We start from the raw sequence: 14,810 nt of genomic DNA, 5'->3' as shown, positions 1-14,810 counted from the left end.
CAGTTTACATCACATTACTGAGTCATTGTCCCACTCACATTCCTGTACAATTTATGCAATTTCCCATAACTTAGATTAACCGCTGCGAAGGAAGTGGTTTTACCATATCAACAATGCAAACTAATCTCCCCAGCTTTCGCACAGCTGATCATTTTTTATTTCATGACATAAATTGTAATTTAATGTTTTTTTATATATATATATATAACATCCTAGATGTCAGTGATATACAATACAAACACAATGTCAAATAAATTTGAAAACAATATCACAGATTATTTAACTTCAAACTATGTATTTATTACTGCAGCCAACATCATAAAACAATTGTGCAAATATTCAATGTGAACTTTAACTCATAGCAATCATGCACACTATTATGGCACTCCAACTGATCACCAGCAGATAAAAGTCTTTCTTGCAGTAACCTTTTGTCCTGTTCGTTTAGCTTTCCAAACTCTCAGTCTTTCATTTTTACATCGTCTGCCCGGGCCAAACGCGGATCATATTATGTACCTAACAGCACACCTTGGTGATCTGATATAAACGTGTGCTATTTCTGAGTTGCTAAAGAATCAGTTACAGCACATGAGCATTAAGGTCTCCTCTCTAAGCCAGACATGCACGAAAAACCTCCCATTGGTCAAATGGGACTGTGTTTTAACTTTATAACTAAATATTAACTTTACTCCAAACAAATATGCATAAGCTCCCCTAGAACTCTCGGGAAACACTTTGTTACTGGATATGGAAAACCTGGAACTTCTTTGGAACTTCGGTGCATTATTATGGGATACATTTTGGGATATAGACACAATTCCTATATGGTATGTAGCACACACAGTCACATGGCTTTCTGGAAGTGAAACGACAAAGTGAAATAGAATAAAGGAAGGTCAACTAAAACGTTTCTAAAATATCCTGGAATTAGCCTAAAATATTAAGAGTGTCTGTCTGGAGTTGCTATATAAAACGGAAAGAAAACAGCACCATATGTGCGTGCGTTGGGGTTAAAGTGTCGTGTTACCTTCAAGGATTTTATCATAAAACAGGGCTGTATCGTTTACGAGAGCCAACATGTAATGTTTAAAGGGCATGTGAGATGAGCTTCGATTGTAAATTACTGTCTGTGTGATGGGCAAAGATGGCAGAAACTGATAAGAGCGTGATACGAAACAGATGAGTTCAAGCGATTTACTTTGGAAAATTACATTAAGGAATAACTTAGAAGAGATGCTCTTTTAATATCTAAGACTATGTCTTTTAATACCTTAGCAGGTTTCTCGTAGTATTTAAGAAAACTGATGAGATACTGACCAGTACCTGTCACTAAACAAACGTTGGTGAAATGGTCTTGAGGATCTGAAGGGAGAAACTTTGGCGCTGTTTCTCCGCCCCTCAGCTAATGCTCTCACCTAATCCAGCGCGCCACAGCGGACCAGGCGCGCAGTCCGATAAATCTGGATGCGTAAACCTTTTAGACAAGTTGTTTTATGAAACACTAGCGTCAACCATCTAAGTTCATGTTTTGATCTGTGAAGGGTCGTGTTTACCTCGTTCAGCTGAGTGAACGGTAAGTTTTAGCACGTGAAAACGACTCCGCGTGCTCCCCTTTCTCTGTCTCTCTGCTTTTCCAAACAAATTTATGTCTCATATACCCTAAACGTGTGCGAAAAAGTTTTTCTTTAGTTTTTGTGATTTATTACAAAACAGCATAGTTCTGAAACGGGAGATATGAGATTATTTCAGAAATTCAGTTATGAGAATAAATTTTCGTATTCGGATATGGATTTTGAATATTGTTTTAGACCTAAACCCTATGAAGAGTCAAAAATCAGATTTCTAAGCACACAAAAGTGTCTATACTTTGTAGACGCTTTCAGCCAGTAGTTTATGTTGATTTTATAGCTTGTGGCATAATGTTATACACTGAAATCTACTTTATTTTGTGTTTCTAAAAATTTCTGTAAACATCTTTTGTTGTTATTTTAACAGAGAAATGAATTCATTCTTAAGGAAAAGCGTCTCAGGGAATTTGTCCCTTCCGTACACCACACTGATACCAAGGTCTGAGAAGGAAGTGAATTTCAGCTGTCTCTTCAATGAGGAGTTCAAGTATATTCTGCTACCTGTATCATACTCCCTAGTGTGTTTCCTGGGATTGATACTTAACTCTGTGGCTCTGTGGATGTTCATCACTAGGATGAGGCCCTGGAAACCCAGTACGGTTTATATGTTCCATCTGGCCCTGTCGGACACGCTCTACGTGCTCTCCTTGCCTATGCTCATATACTACTACGCAAACCGCAGCCACTGGCCTTTTGGGGTTTTTCTCTGTAAGATTGTGCGGTTTCTTTTCTATGCTAACTTGTACTGCAGCATCCTTTTTCTCACTTGCATCAGTGTGCACCGCTACCTTGGTATCTGTCACCCCATTCGTGCTCTGACTTTGATCAAGCCACGCCATGCCCACATGGTGTGTGGTTTTGTCTGGACAGCTGTGATAGCCTGCCTGGTGCCCAAGCTGATTTTTGTCAACACTTCTCAAAGAGGAAATGACACTTTGTGTCACGACACCAGCCGCCCGGATGAATTTCACAACTATGTTACCTACAACTCAGTGGTGATGGTCCTGCTGTTTATCCTGCCATTTCTGGTCATCATGGTCTGCTACTGTTTAATGGCACGGACCCTTTGCCAACCCCGAAAGGGCCTGTCCCAATGTCAACCGAGTTCATCCCGCAAGAAGTCCATTAAACTTATCATAGTGGTGCTGGTTGTGTTTGCCATCTGCTTTGTACCTTTCCACATCACTCGTTCGCTCTACTACGCCTACCGTATTGTAGACGCAGATTGCAGGTCCCTTAATATCATCAACTTTGCTTATAAAATCACTCGACCACTTGCTAGCATGAACAGCTGTTTGGACCCCATCCTCTACTTCCTGGCAGGGGATCACTACCGCTCTAAACTCCTCAGAGCATTCACTAGACAAACTCCGAACACTCGTTCTACTGCGTATGTGCATGATAACAACATCGGGCTGGCCTTTAAGAACCCAGATGCCCAAGTTGGCACTGAGTCGAGACTCTAGATTCACATACCCAGACATTTTGGGTAATCTTTTAAAAATCAGTTCTGGTAGACTGCCGCAAATTTTGTAAGACATCCCAAGCATTCTCTGTCAACAGTCATCATTCTGCAGATACGTATCCAGAAGAATTCAGGACAGTCACTACAGCGTAGATAAAAGTAAAGGAATCTATTTGGAGAAAGGATGTGGTTTGCTTCCTTTTGTGCACTCCTAATGTTTTTTTTTTCATTCAGTGTGATTGCTGGTGCAGAGGAACTGCGGCTTGTTTTATAAAAACTCTTATGGCCAATCACTCCTGGTTACTTGTAATGTTGAAGTTTTTCACTGCTGGTCAAGGACACAACTTGGCAGTGTTGGGGTTCTGTCAACACTGAAAACAAAACCTACTCTGTATCCCAGAGATGGACTCTGGCCTGTGACTGTTACTACAGAAATGCCAGTACAAAGCCTTTTGTGCGTTCTGTTATGTCTGAAGGTCCTATGGTAGGAAATGAAGGTGTGAAATCGTCCTGCAAAAAAGTAGGACTTGAGTTTTCATAGAATTAACCAATGAAAGAAATTAATTTTGTATTGATTATTGAAGAATACCCATTTTATTGTACTCTTTTTGTTGATACTGAAAACATGGTAAAGATAAAATAAAATGCTGTTAAACTGTCGTTTATTTGAATCAAACAGAAGAGTTGGAAAGGCACTTTGAGTGAAAAGGTGAATGGTTGTGGGGGAGGTTGAAATTTGAACTGCTGTGTAGTTATCCCCGCTTGGCTTGCTTCATTCCTCGTACAGATGTTTTTCTCCTTTGGCAGAGCAGATCTACAGCTGTGTTGCTGTACATGTGTGTTTATGTATTTGTAAGTATTTGCATAGCAGGGCTGTATGAAGGAAAAAAGCTTGAAGAAATGAGATCCATTTTGGCGTATTGAGGAGAGTTTTTTTTTTTTTTTTTTTTTTTCGGATGTAACCTCTCTGGGAATGTTTCTCTGTGTTTAGTTTCTTTTAAAGTAATGTTGTATTTTATGACGGTCCTCTGGTCATGGTATTTGTTTCATTTTAAATTGTATTTACATAATGTGTTTTGTATTTACTTTGAAGTGGCTGAGTTTTCTGTGTATATCCTGTGTCTGTTTTATATGCCCCTCTCTGATACAAACAAAATTGCAACTAAAATAAATCAGAAGAAGAGACCATACTTGTATACAAAATACTTAAGTAAAATAAAAGGATCTATTTTATTTACAGGAAGCTGGAAAATGTGTTGTAAATCTGATAATTTATGTCTGCTATGTGCTTTTTTATACTGCCAAGCATTAATGGATCATTTACAACTTATTTATTGAATATTGTGTACACTGAAATGCATTTTTGTATAACTATTTATATCCAACAATATATATTTTACAGTATGAGATTGTGGGTGCCATTTAAGGACACAGACCAAAAGATTTAATTGTTTAAAGTTAAAAATTTAAATTTTCAAATGTTATTTTCAGAAAGTGCTTTTATTAGTATTTTTTAACATAGATATTACTTGGAGCAAATTACAAAAAGTAATTTGATAAATTCATGTGATATGGCAATGTTGCATTTAACTTTTTTTTTTTTTTTTTTTTGGAGATTGTGAAATAGTGATGCTCTCCGGGAAGCTCTTCATTTTTTTTTTTTTTTTTCTTTCCGTCAGTAGAGGTCCCCAGAGCTGTTTTCAAATGTTACTAATAAGGAATGAGTGCATGGACTTAATACCCACATCTCCTTGAGCTCTCTGTCCAGTGCCTTTGACTGTGATAAATAGACCTGTTGGCTGCTGCTTTTGTTGTGGGGTTGTTCAGGTCATGAATAGTTTAATGTGCACAGGAGATAGAGAGTTAATGTCCCCCTTTTTTTCTTGCACTAAAATCACCCTGAATATTTGGAAACAAATGGCATTAAATAAGTCAAGGCCTATACACAATACATGCATATAAACAAAAAGAGATGACTACAGTGTGGACTAAGTTTACTCTGCTATGGATTTCTGTTTAAAATGGGAAAAATATCTGTAAATAATCTCTGTGAATAATACAATTAAAAGCAAACAAGTGTTTGAGTGTTGCTAATTGCAAGTTTTGTTTTTGAAGTGGTAAGCCTGCTGTTATTGTAATACTTCCACAGGTAAATATTATACACTTATATGTTGTTGTTAAAGAGGGTGGGTGATGTTCTAAGTCTGACATTTATTTCTCTTTAATAGTCCTGATTTTCTCTCCCCCTCTGTCTCTCATGTCCTCACTGTTTTCATCCTCTCATTCTTGTGCACGGCCCAAGGACAAGGGTTGGGAGAAATCAATGTTGTGAGCACCGCAATATAATACTCATAAAAGACATTGAGCAATAAAACATTTAACTGCTGGAGAAGCATTTTTTTTCCCATCAGTTCTAGCAATAAGTAACCTTTATGTGTTTTATTTTTGTTCACTGACATAAAGGAGCTTTTACACAGTCTAAAGATAATTGATTTCTTTGGCCACAAAAGCATGTTTTCGATCAATCTCTATATAGCTCTGTAAAATGATAATAAAAGGTAATTGTACATATTAATCTATGAAACAACAAAACGTGTGTGGTGTGTGTATATATATATACACACATACACACACTTGTTTAACTATCCTTGTGGGGACATTCATAGGCGTAATGGTTTTTATACTGTACTTACTGTATGTGCTATTGCCCTACACCTAAACCTACCCCTTACAGGAGACTTTCTGCATTTTTAGATTTTCAAAAAATTTAATTCTGTGTGATTTATTAGCTTGTTTGCCCGTGGGGACCTCAATTTAGGTCCCCACCGTGACACAAGTCCCCATGAGTCTGTGTGTATTCAGGTTTAAGTCCCCACCTGAATAGAAAAACAAGTACACACACACACACACACACACACACACACACACACATACATTATATACAGTATAGTCTACATTTGAAGTGGATCAAAAAAGTTTTTTTGTTTTAGGACAACTTTGATGAAAGGTTTTGATTCACTTCAAATGTTGACTAGTGTATATACAGTGTGTGTGTGTGTGTGTGTGTATATATATTTTTATTTATATATATATATATATATATATATATATGTGTGTGTGTGTGCATAGTACAGGTTTACAGTATTATAATACAGGTATATTATATATTATTTAAATAATACAGGTACATTAAAACTATCATACATTTTTACCATGATTTAGAAAAGAAACCCACTAAAATGTCTTTCAGTGTAACGATAGTTCATGTAACAAAAAATCTTGTCAGGTACATTTAGAACAAGAATCATTAGGTGACATTAAATTTTTTTTTTCTCTCTTTTTTAAAAAAAAATATTGTAATTTTAATTACTTTGCCACTATATCCCATGTCCTATAAGTTGTACCTATTTGTTAGCAAGAACTTTTTTGCTTTTACTCTTTCTTTTATATATTTTAGTAAGTACAGGTTAAAGTATTTTGATTAATTTTTACATATTACACTGAACGACAACAGAACATTATTTTGCCCATATTTTGACATTTTTATTTTCACAAAAGTTATTTGAAACATTTAAAGTAGACACTTTACTTGTATTTGAAGTGCTGTCTATGTATATGAAATCACTTTTGTAAATTTAATTTTTTTTTAAATTTTAATTTAATTTTTTTTTTATAACAAAATATATATGCATATGCACACACACATATATGCAGTTCAAGTGTGTTTAATTTTTTAGAAATTTTTTAGAATTTTTTAACTTTTTCTTTTTTAGAGAAAGGTGACGTATGATCCTCAGGCAGCTCATCAAAAAGGTCTGGCGACAGCAACGTCTCTGTAGAAGATTGTGTAAGTTCATTGACATTCATGATACATCTTTGCAAAATCTGCATGTTAGTATTAAACCTGATTTATATAAAGATAGATGAGGAGTTCGTTTCTACCTACGGAGATGTACTTTTTAGAAGCAAACTGTTCAATCTGGGATGCATGATGACTTTACTTTCATGGTTGTTTGTCACATTCGAGAATAAACGAATGATTTCAAGGACGTGGACAAGGACTGAGATGCTGAGAGTGGAGAGGAAGAGTGACATAAAGAGGAAAGAAGTTCATTACCCAGCTGAAAAGGAGGCAAATGGCTTTCATAGTCGCCATGGGAACAGGGCTTTCTCTCCCTGACAAACCTATAATAAGGTACTTCACTGGCCTAAACACAATTATTGCATGCTAAAAAGGGAAATATTGCTTTCCAGTGTAATAGGTGGTAGATATTGATTCACATGGGTGTTCAAGCAGACCTTTAGTATAAATGTTTAATTTGCCTCTTAATTCGGATTTTGGCCACATGAACATTTTCACAAAAAACTTTTCTTAATCCTATTACTAAGTTGACACAGCAGTGAATGAAGGGAGAAAAATCTATAAGAGCAATTTTGTAGTTGTTTTAATATTCTTTTTTTAATAAATGTTTTTTTTTTATATTAATTTTTTAATAAAGCCAAAAACCAAACAACCATGTATTGTGAAATAAATGTGAATTGAAAAAAAAAAAAAATTATTATATTATCACACTAAAAGACACAAAGTATCAAATAAGATTACTGCTTCTCAAGCATCAAAACAAGTGTAATACAGCTTTGAATTGTTGTTGTAGTTTTTCAATACATTAAGAAGTGTCCTGTTTAATTAAACAGTTTTTTTTTTTCTATGCAAAAAAATAAATATCACACATTTTTACCATGATTGCCAGAAAACATCCACTAAAACATAATTACGTGTAGCAATCTTGTCAGGCATATTCACCACAAGAATCAATTTATGACATAATAAAAGACTAAATAATTTTACCCCAAATATTAATTACTTGTAATGTTACATTTTTTTCACTTATTCTTTTATATATTTTAGTATGTACAGGTCAGAATAAGTATGTCGTTTCAATTTTTACATAAATATAAGTGTTACACTGAATGACAATGAAACATCATTTCACCTTAACATGTTATTCTCCCAAAACTTATTTAAACCTTAGAAGTAGACACTTTACTTGCATTTAATGTGCTTTCTATGCATATAAAATCACTTTTGTAAAATTTCTTTTGATGCAGACATTTAAATGACTTTGACCCTATAACATTTTAAAAATACTGCTTAATTACATATAGATGAAAGTGAAAGTAAAATAGTAGATTGTTCTTATTTATTAGGGTTTATTAAAAGGTTCAAGATATAAAAGACCTTTTAGAATATAAAAATATGAACAAATATTCATTAAAATAATATTTACATTTATTCATTTCAAAACGTAACATAGATTTATTTATTTTTTTTAATTAATTGAAATAAAAATTAATTAATTTTATATTAATTGCATATAAAAAAATCTTCAAAGTATTGAAATCACAATATTTTGTAATAAATAAATAAATAAGAAAGCCTTCTCCGTAATGAGGGATAAATTGCTAATAAAATCCTAGACTTCAGTCAGCCGGAGGGTTACTGATCAATCTGCTCCGGGTGCAGCAGGGATGCTGGAGGCTCACGGCTGCGCTGGAGGCCCGGCTGTATGTGGCTGATGATCACACATATAGAGCCGGGAGCTGTGTGTAAGGGTTACTGGGGATTAAACAGCCCAAATCAGCTGGGCCACCCCGACCTGGGCAAATTGTTTTAAACCCCATTACAGCAGCCACACTATTTCCTTCTTATCAAGCCCCCTGCAGCTTCTCATTAATATTCCAGATATATGGCCGTGCACTCTGTATCATTGTCTATTAATGAGACAGATAATCATTCATTCAATTATCAGACCGTCAGCCCACGACCGTGCCCACCGGGTTAGCCTGGTTTCTCAGTCGCCGGGCAGGCTGGAACAGAGGGGTGCCAGTCAGGAGGTGAGGGTGATAGGAGGGATTACACCATATTAAAGCCTTTAATAAGACAAACAGCTTGGGAGGGTTAATGCGGAGCAGGTTTCAGGAGACCAGATATCTGGCTTCTGTTTTTTTAGAGAAACTTTTGAACAAGAAAAATTCCTGAATAAACGGGCACAGTCAACACTTTTAAACTGTGATGTGACATATGTGTTGACACGCTCTTTCTCATCTGCAGGTTGACCCTGACCTCTGTTGGTCAGAAGCTACTGAGAGATCAAGTGCATTGTTGATTCCTGCTGAGCAGCTCAGATCTGTTCTTCTGCTGTAAGGGCAACCGCCTAGGCCACGACAAACCACTGAGGACAGTGATAAACATGTCTCTTAATTGACATACACGCACGTAAGTATACATCAGAGCAACCAGCAAAGCAAGTGCACTCACTCTCCTTGAATGAACTTAACTTCTGTATGCGCCGAGTGTTTGCTGTTAGCGCAAGGCTGGGAGACGGCGGTCCGAGAGGGTCAAATGAGAATGTGGAAAAGATAGGAGGTGAAATGTTAACAAAATCATAGAAAATCCTGAGTTTGATAAATTCCTGCATTTTAAATGAACAGAGGCGGCCGCGGCTGTGGGAGAGCTTTGTCGCCGGCCCATTTTCTCGGCACAAGGCGTGCAGTCCCGGGGTCAGCGAAGTTACGAAAGTAATTAAAGCAGCTTGATTCACCGCCTGCTGCAGAGAAAAGAAAGCAAGCTGTCATTCTGATTTAGAAAAATAAATTACAATTTTAATAAAGGGGTGTGGGATGGGGGTGCTGCGCTGTCTGGGAGCTTGCTTGCTTGGATGGGGAAGGCAGCGGGAGGGGGTGGTCTAAGGGTTTCTAGCTGCCTACTTATCAATAGTTGCAATTTTTTGAAACCACATCGGTATTACATTGCGGAGGCACAAGTGCCCTTAAAAAAAGAAAACCCGGGGAACATTAACATACTGATTTCATGCGCGTGGCAAAGGGTCTGTGCCAATATCAGAGAGGACTCAGCACTCCTATTGTCTGCTAGAACTCTGGTCTCCTCTGATATGAAAATTCAATTATATTATAACTAGATCTCGCGCTGCGTTTTGACAGTCGACGGTAGCGTTTTGCCAGCTGCATCAGTGTGGGGGACCAGAGGGTCCTGATAGCGCTGAGGCAGCCTTTCAGCCATTGACATGTTTTCGGGGGACAAGATTACTTAAATGTGTCGCATTTAAGGGAGGAGAGTTAATCTAATGCATTGCCATTATCTCTCTCAGGTAATTCCAATACCACCCCCAATCTGCGTGTTTACGCGCATGCACATCCTCTCATATTCCCACTTACACTACACTGCCATCAGATTCGCTGCTGTCTCTCTGCTCGGCACAATGTGTGTTTACTATTATTTTTTTTTTTATCTAGTCATTGCCTGTAAATAAACAGGAAGTTTTGGCTGACGGGAATCGTTTTCTCAACGGCAAGCACTTTTTAAGTGACAGCTTTCATGGCTCTCTGAGAACTCGGGTTATTCAGTCTGAATGCCCTGAGAAGTGAGTTAAGTTGTCATTGAATTGCTTACATTCATTAATTCTTTCGCACAAGAGGTGCAGAGTGTGGAACTGTACCTTGTTAAAATGTATTGAGATGTTAAAATACATTGCTTCACTCATTTAACTTATGCCTTCTGAGATGTATTCTTCAGAACATGTAGAACTCCAAAGAGCAAACTCTGTGAATTTTGTGCAGTTACTTTGCAAAATTTCCTGTCACTACTGACTAGAGGAAGATGAATCAATGTGTTTTATGTTCATCAATGCAATTTTTGTGTCCTTCTCTCAGTGGAAATGTTTAGATGGTGTACTTACTGTTATGTTCAGGTCAACTTTAGGCCTTAAAGTTATAGTTCACCTTAAAGAAGGTATTTTGAAAGCCAAATTGGTCCATTGTCATTTTGACCCCCACTGACTTCAACTGCATGGACAAAAACAGTTTATTCTCTCTTGTTTTATATTCCATGGAGTAAAGAAAGTCATACAGATTTGGGACGACATGAGGTAAATGATAAAAGTTTTCATTTTTGGGCGAACTATCCCTTTAAGATGTGATGGTGATATTTGAATGTACGAATAGAATAAAGTATAGATAAGGCTAGAGAGTACCGAGTGAGTTGGAGAGTGTAGATATACTAGGAACCTTGATTGAGTTTCTTCCTTTCATTGTGTGTGTGTGTGTGTGTGTGTGTGGTTCTGTGTGAGAGAGGCCAAGACACAGGAAACGCCCCCCTCTTCAGCCCACAGCCCTGAGACCTAAGAGTGGACCCCCCATTAACCCAGCACACAGCACACACATACCTGCCTCCCCTCATTAGGCCGTGTTGAAGTACATGCTCACCCAAAAGAAGAATAGAAATCCTAATTAGTATTCTCTGCAGGGCCACAACCATTAGCACTTAATTAGCACAGAGAGCACCCCTCTTTCCGGGTGTGGGGTGGGAAGGGGGGTTACGTTGAGTACAATATTTCTGCATATTCACTGTATGCCTTGGCCATGAAGAGTTCGCTTTTGTTTCGCACATGTGTGCTTGTGTTTGAATGCACATTTCTGCGCTGTGCTGTGTTCCAGCAACTTCATATGGTTGCACATGGCCCGTTGAGTAAAATTGTTGCCTTTTGTTTCATTGGCCTAAAGATATGACAGTTATGGATCATGTCTGGATTTATTGTCATTTGCTTTTATGGTAAAAAAAATAAGCAATATATACACTGCAGTTAATGTAATTAGGTCAGTTACTTTTTTTTAATTCAATCTATTAATTTATTTGGAAATATAATAAAAATGCAATTCATATATACTATTAATTTTAATATATCTGTTTTATGAATTTAAATCTGTATTTTTGGGAGGACATGAAGATTTCAGGGTGTTACAGCTGTCTTTATCTTAATGAGGAAATGAATAAAACCATATAAAAAAATAAATAAATGTGCTTCTGTTTAAGTATATATACATACAGTTGTGCTCAAAATTATTCATACCCTTGGTAAATATGATCAAAGAAGGCTGTGAAAATAAGCCTGCATTGTTTATCCATTTGATCTTTCATTCAAAAAAATAAAAAATAAATCTAACCTTTAATTGAATTTTTAAAAAGTGAAAGTGGGGGAAAATCACATTAGGAAATAAATATTTTTCTCTAGTACACAGTGACCACAATTATTGGTACCCCTAGAAATTCTTATGATTAAAATATCTCTGAAGTATATTCCCATTCATATTTGCTTTTTTATTTATTTTTATTTTTATCACACCAGGGTGACTAGGAACATGAAATCGTCCAGCCTTGGCTTCCTGTTTCACAGGATTATAAATATGAGGAACACAAAGGCCAAATTCCCTTAATAATTGATCACAAGGAGTAAACCCTAAGAATATATTTCTGTTGTGCAGCAAAAGATCTTCACAAATTTAGAAAGTGGCTGTAAGAAAAGAGCTAAAGCATTAAAAATCCCCATTTCCACCATCAGGGCAATAATTAAGAAGTTCCAGTCAACTAAAGATATTACAAATCTGTCTGGAAAATGACATGTGTCTATATCGTCCTAATGCACGGTGAGTGGCCAAAGACTCTCCACGTAACACAACTGGAGAATTGCAGAGAATAGTTGAGTCTTGGGGTCAGAAAGTCTCAAAAAAACAAAAAACAAACAGCCCCTACATCACCACATGATTGTTCAAATGGGTTGCAAGAAAAATTCTCCTAGCTCATCCAAAAACAAACTCCAGCATATTCTATTGTTAGACACGACTTGTTAGGAACTTCAAATGGGACTGGCTTCTATGGTCAGATTAAACTAAAAAATGAGCTTTTTAGCAGCAAACACTCAAGATGGGTTTGGTGAACACAGGGATAAAAAGTACCCCATGTGTACAATGAAATATACTGCTGTATCTTTAATGTTGTGGGCCTATTTTTCTGCCGGAGGTCCTGGACATCTTGTTTAGACACATGGCATCATGGATTCAATTAAATACCAACATATAAAAAATTAACAACTGACTGTCCATGATAGAAATCTTATAATGGGCCGTGGTTGGGTCTTCCAACAGGACAATGATCTACAAACAAACATCAAAACCAAAACAAAAATGGGTCACTGAGCACAAAACCAAGCTTCTGCTGGCCATTCCAGTCCTCTGACCTGAACCCTATAGAAAATGAGTGGGTGAACTGAAGAGAAGAAGCACCAACATGGAGCTGGGAATCTAAAGGGTCTGGAGTGATTCTGGATGAAGGAATGGTCTCTGATCTCTTGTCAGATGTTCTCCAAACTTATTAGGCATTATAGGTGAAGATTCAGAGCTGTTATCTTGACAAAAGGAGGTTGCAAAAAGTATTGAATAAAAGGGTATGATTAATTGTGGCCAATGTGTATTAGATAAAAATATTTATTTCATAATGAGATTTCTCTCCCATTTTAAATTCTTATTCTCTAGTTTTTTGTAATTTTTTTTTAATAAAGATCAAAAGGATTAATGATACAGATTTATTTTCACAGCCACCTTTGATCATATTTACCAAGGGTATGAATAATTTTGAGCACAACTGTATGTAGCCTATATATATTAGGGGTGTCAACGTTAACACCTTAACGCATGTGATTAATCTAAAAATTTTAACGTGTTAATATTTTTTTATGCAAATTAGTCGTTTGATAAGGTTTGACCCCAATTTCTTCCAGTCATTGCAACATATTTGTATGTGATTTTCTTGAGTTGAATGTGTACATCTGAAATGCTAATTTGTGCAGCGATATAAAAGGCTATAAATAGCATATTTTAACAACAGTAAATGAACAAAAACCAGATGTGATCGTGAAAGGAAGTTATTACAATCACTCGATGGTGGTTTGAAGTGAGTTCTGAGTAAAAGTGTACTATTAATCTCATAAATTGTCTTATGAAGCATGATGCTAATATTAGCTTTAATGCACCTGCAGAACAGGTCCAATTCTTCTTCATAATGAATTTTGTCATAATACTTCATGTAAGGTCGCAAGAAAATGTTTTGTTGTATTTATTTAGAAATACTTTTGATAATAGTTGGGTAAATGTATACTGGGATTGAATCGATGTGGCTTGGTAAACATTTTATTGCCAGTTTAAAGGCTGATCATGGCTGAATAAAAACAAAAGAATAATAAGGATTATGTCTCATACCTGGCGGAAGTGTGAAAGGTTCTGTTTCCTTAAACTAGTTTGTCATGCATTTCTTTATTTCAACACATTTACAGGTAAATCCTAGTATTTTAAATTTGCGATTAATCATGATTAATCAGTCCATGACTGTGATTAACGCGATTCAATTTTTTAATCGATTGACAGCACTAATATATATATATATATATATATATATATATAGCTACTCTTAAACAGAATCACAAAGTATTTTCTTTTAATAAAAGTTATTTTAAGATATTAAGTTAAGATATTTTGTCCACAAAATTCAGCATCCAAGTCATACAGGGAAAAACATACAGTAACAAAAATATCACGATGCAGGAAATTTCATTCTGACAACAGTCTCTGCAGAGCCTCATGACTGTGTCAAGGTCTATAAGTCTCTTAAAATATCAGATAATTGGCCTTTTCTATCACATGGCAAGTTTAGTTCAGGGTGCAAAATATAGACGTGCAAAATGTGGCAATTAAATTTATGAATGATTAATTCATGATATCTGATATTCCTTGTGTAGATTGCACAAAACATGGATGCTGAGGATTTTATGCTCTTTCCCTATTCCTCCTCCAACTGCTTTCAGTCCTCG

At 36.2% G+C, this 14,810-nt stretch overlaps 1 protein-coding gene across 7 annotated transcripts in view; it reads left to right on the top strand.

The window, feature by feature from the left end:
- The first annotated feature begins 717 nt into the window (after window positions 1–717).
- p2ry4 (pyrimidinergic receptor P2Y4) overlaps window positions 718–14,810 on the top strand; it is a 32,758-nt gene continuing 18,665 nt past the window's right edge. For 3 of the 7 annotated variants that reach the window (XR_009274182.1, XR_009274180.1, XR_009274178.1), the window contains exons 1-4: window positions 880–1,573; window positions 6,867–6,940; window positions 7,121–7,288; window positions 9,206–9,370. Coding sequence is in view for 2 of the 7 variants with exons in the window: in XM_058798046.1 (XP_058654029.1) it covers window positions 2,000–3,094 (1,095 nt within the window). In the remaining 5 variants the exon portion in view is untranslated. Of the gene's footprint in view, window positions 828–879; window positions 1,574–1,995; window positions 4,041–6,866; window positions 6,941–7,120; window positions 7,289–9,205; window positions 9,371–14,810 lie in introns of those variants that run through there. The other 4 variants (XR_009274181.1, XR_009274179.1, XM_058798046.1 and 1 more) reach the window with 4 other exon arrangements.

Source organism: Onychostoma macrolepis, chromosome 14 (assembly GCF_012432095.1).
Source record: "Onychostoma macrolepis isolate SWU-2019 chromosome 14, ASM1243209v1, whole genome shotgun sequence".
In the NCBI taxonomy this organism is placed as follows: domain Eukaryota; kingdom Metazoa; phylum Chordata; class Actinopteri; order Cypriniformes; family Cyprinidae; genus Onychostoma; species Onychostoma macrolepis.
This window is presented reverse-complemented; position numbering and strand designations above follow the sequence as displayed.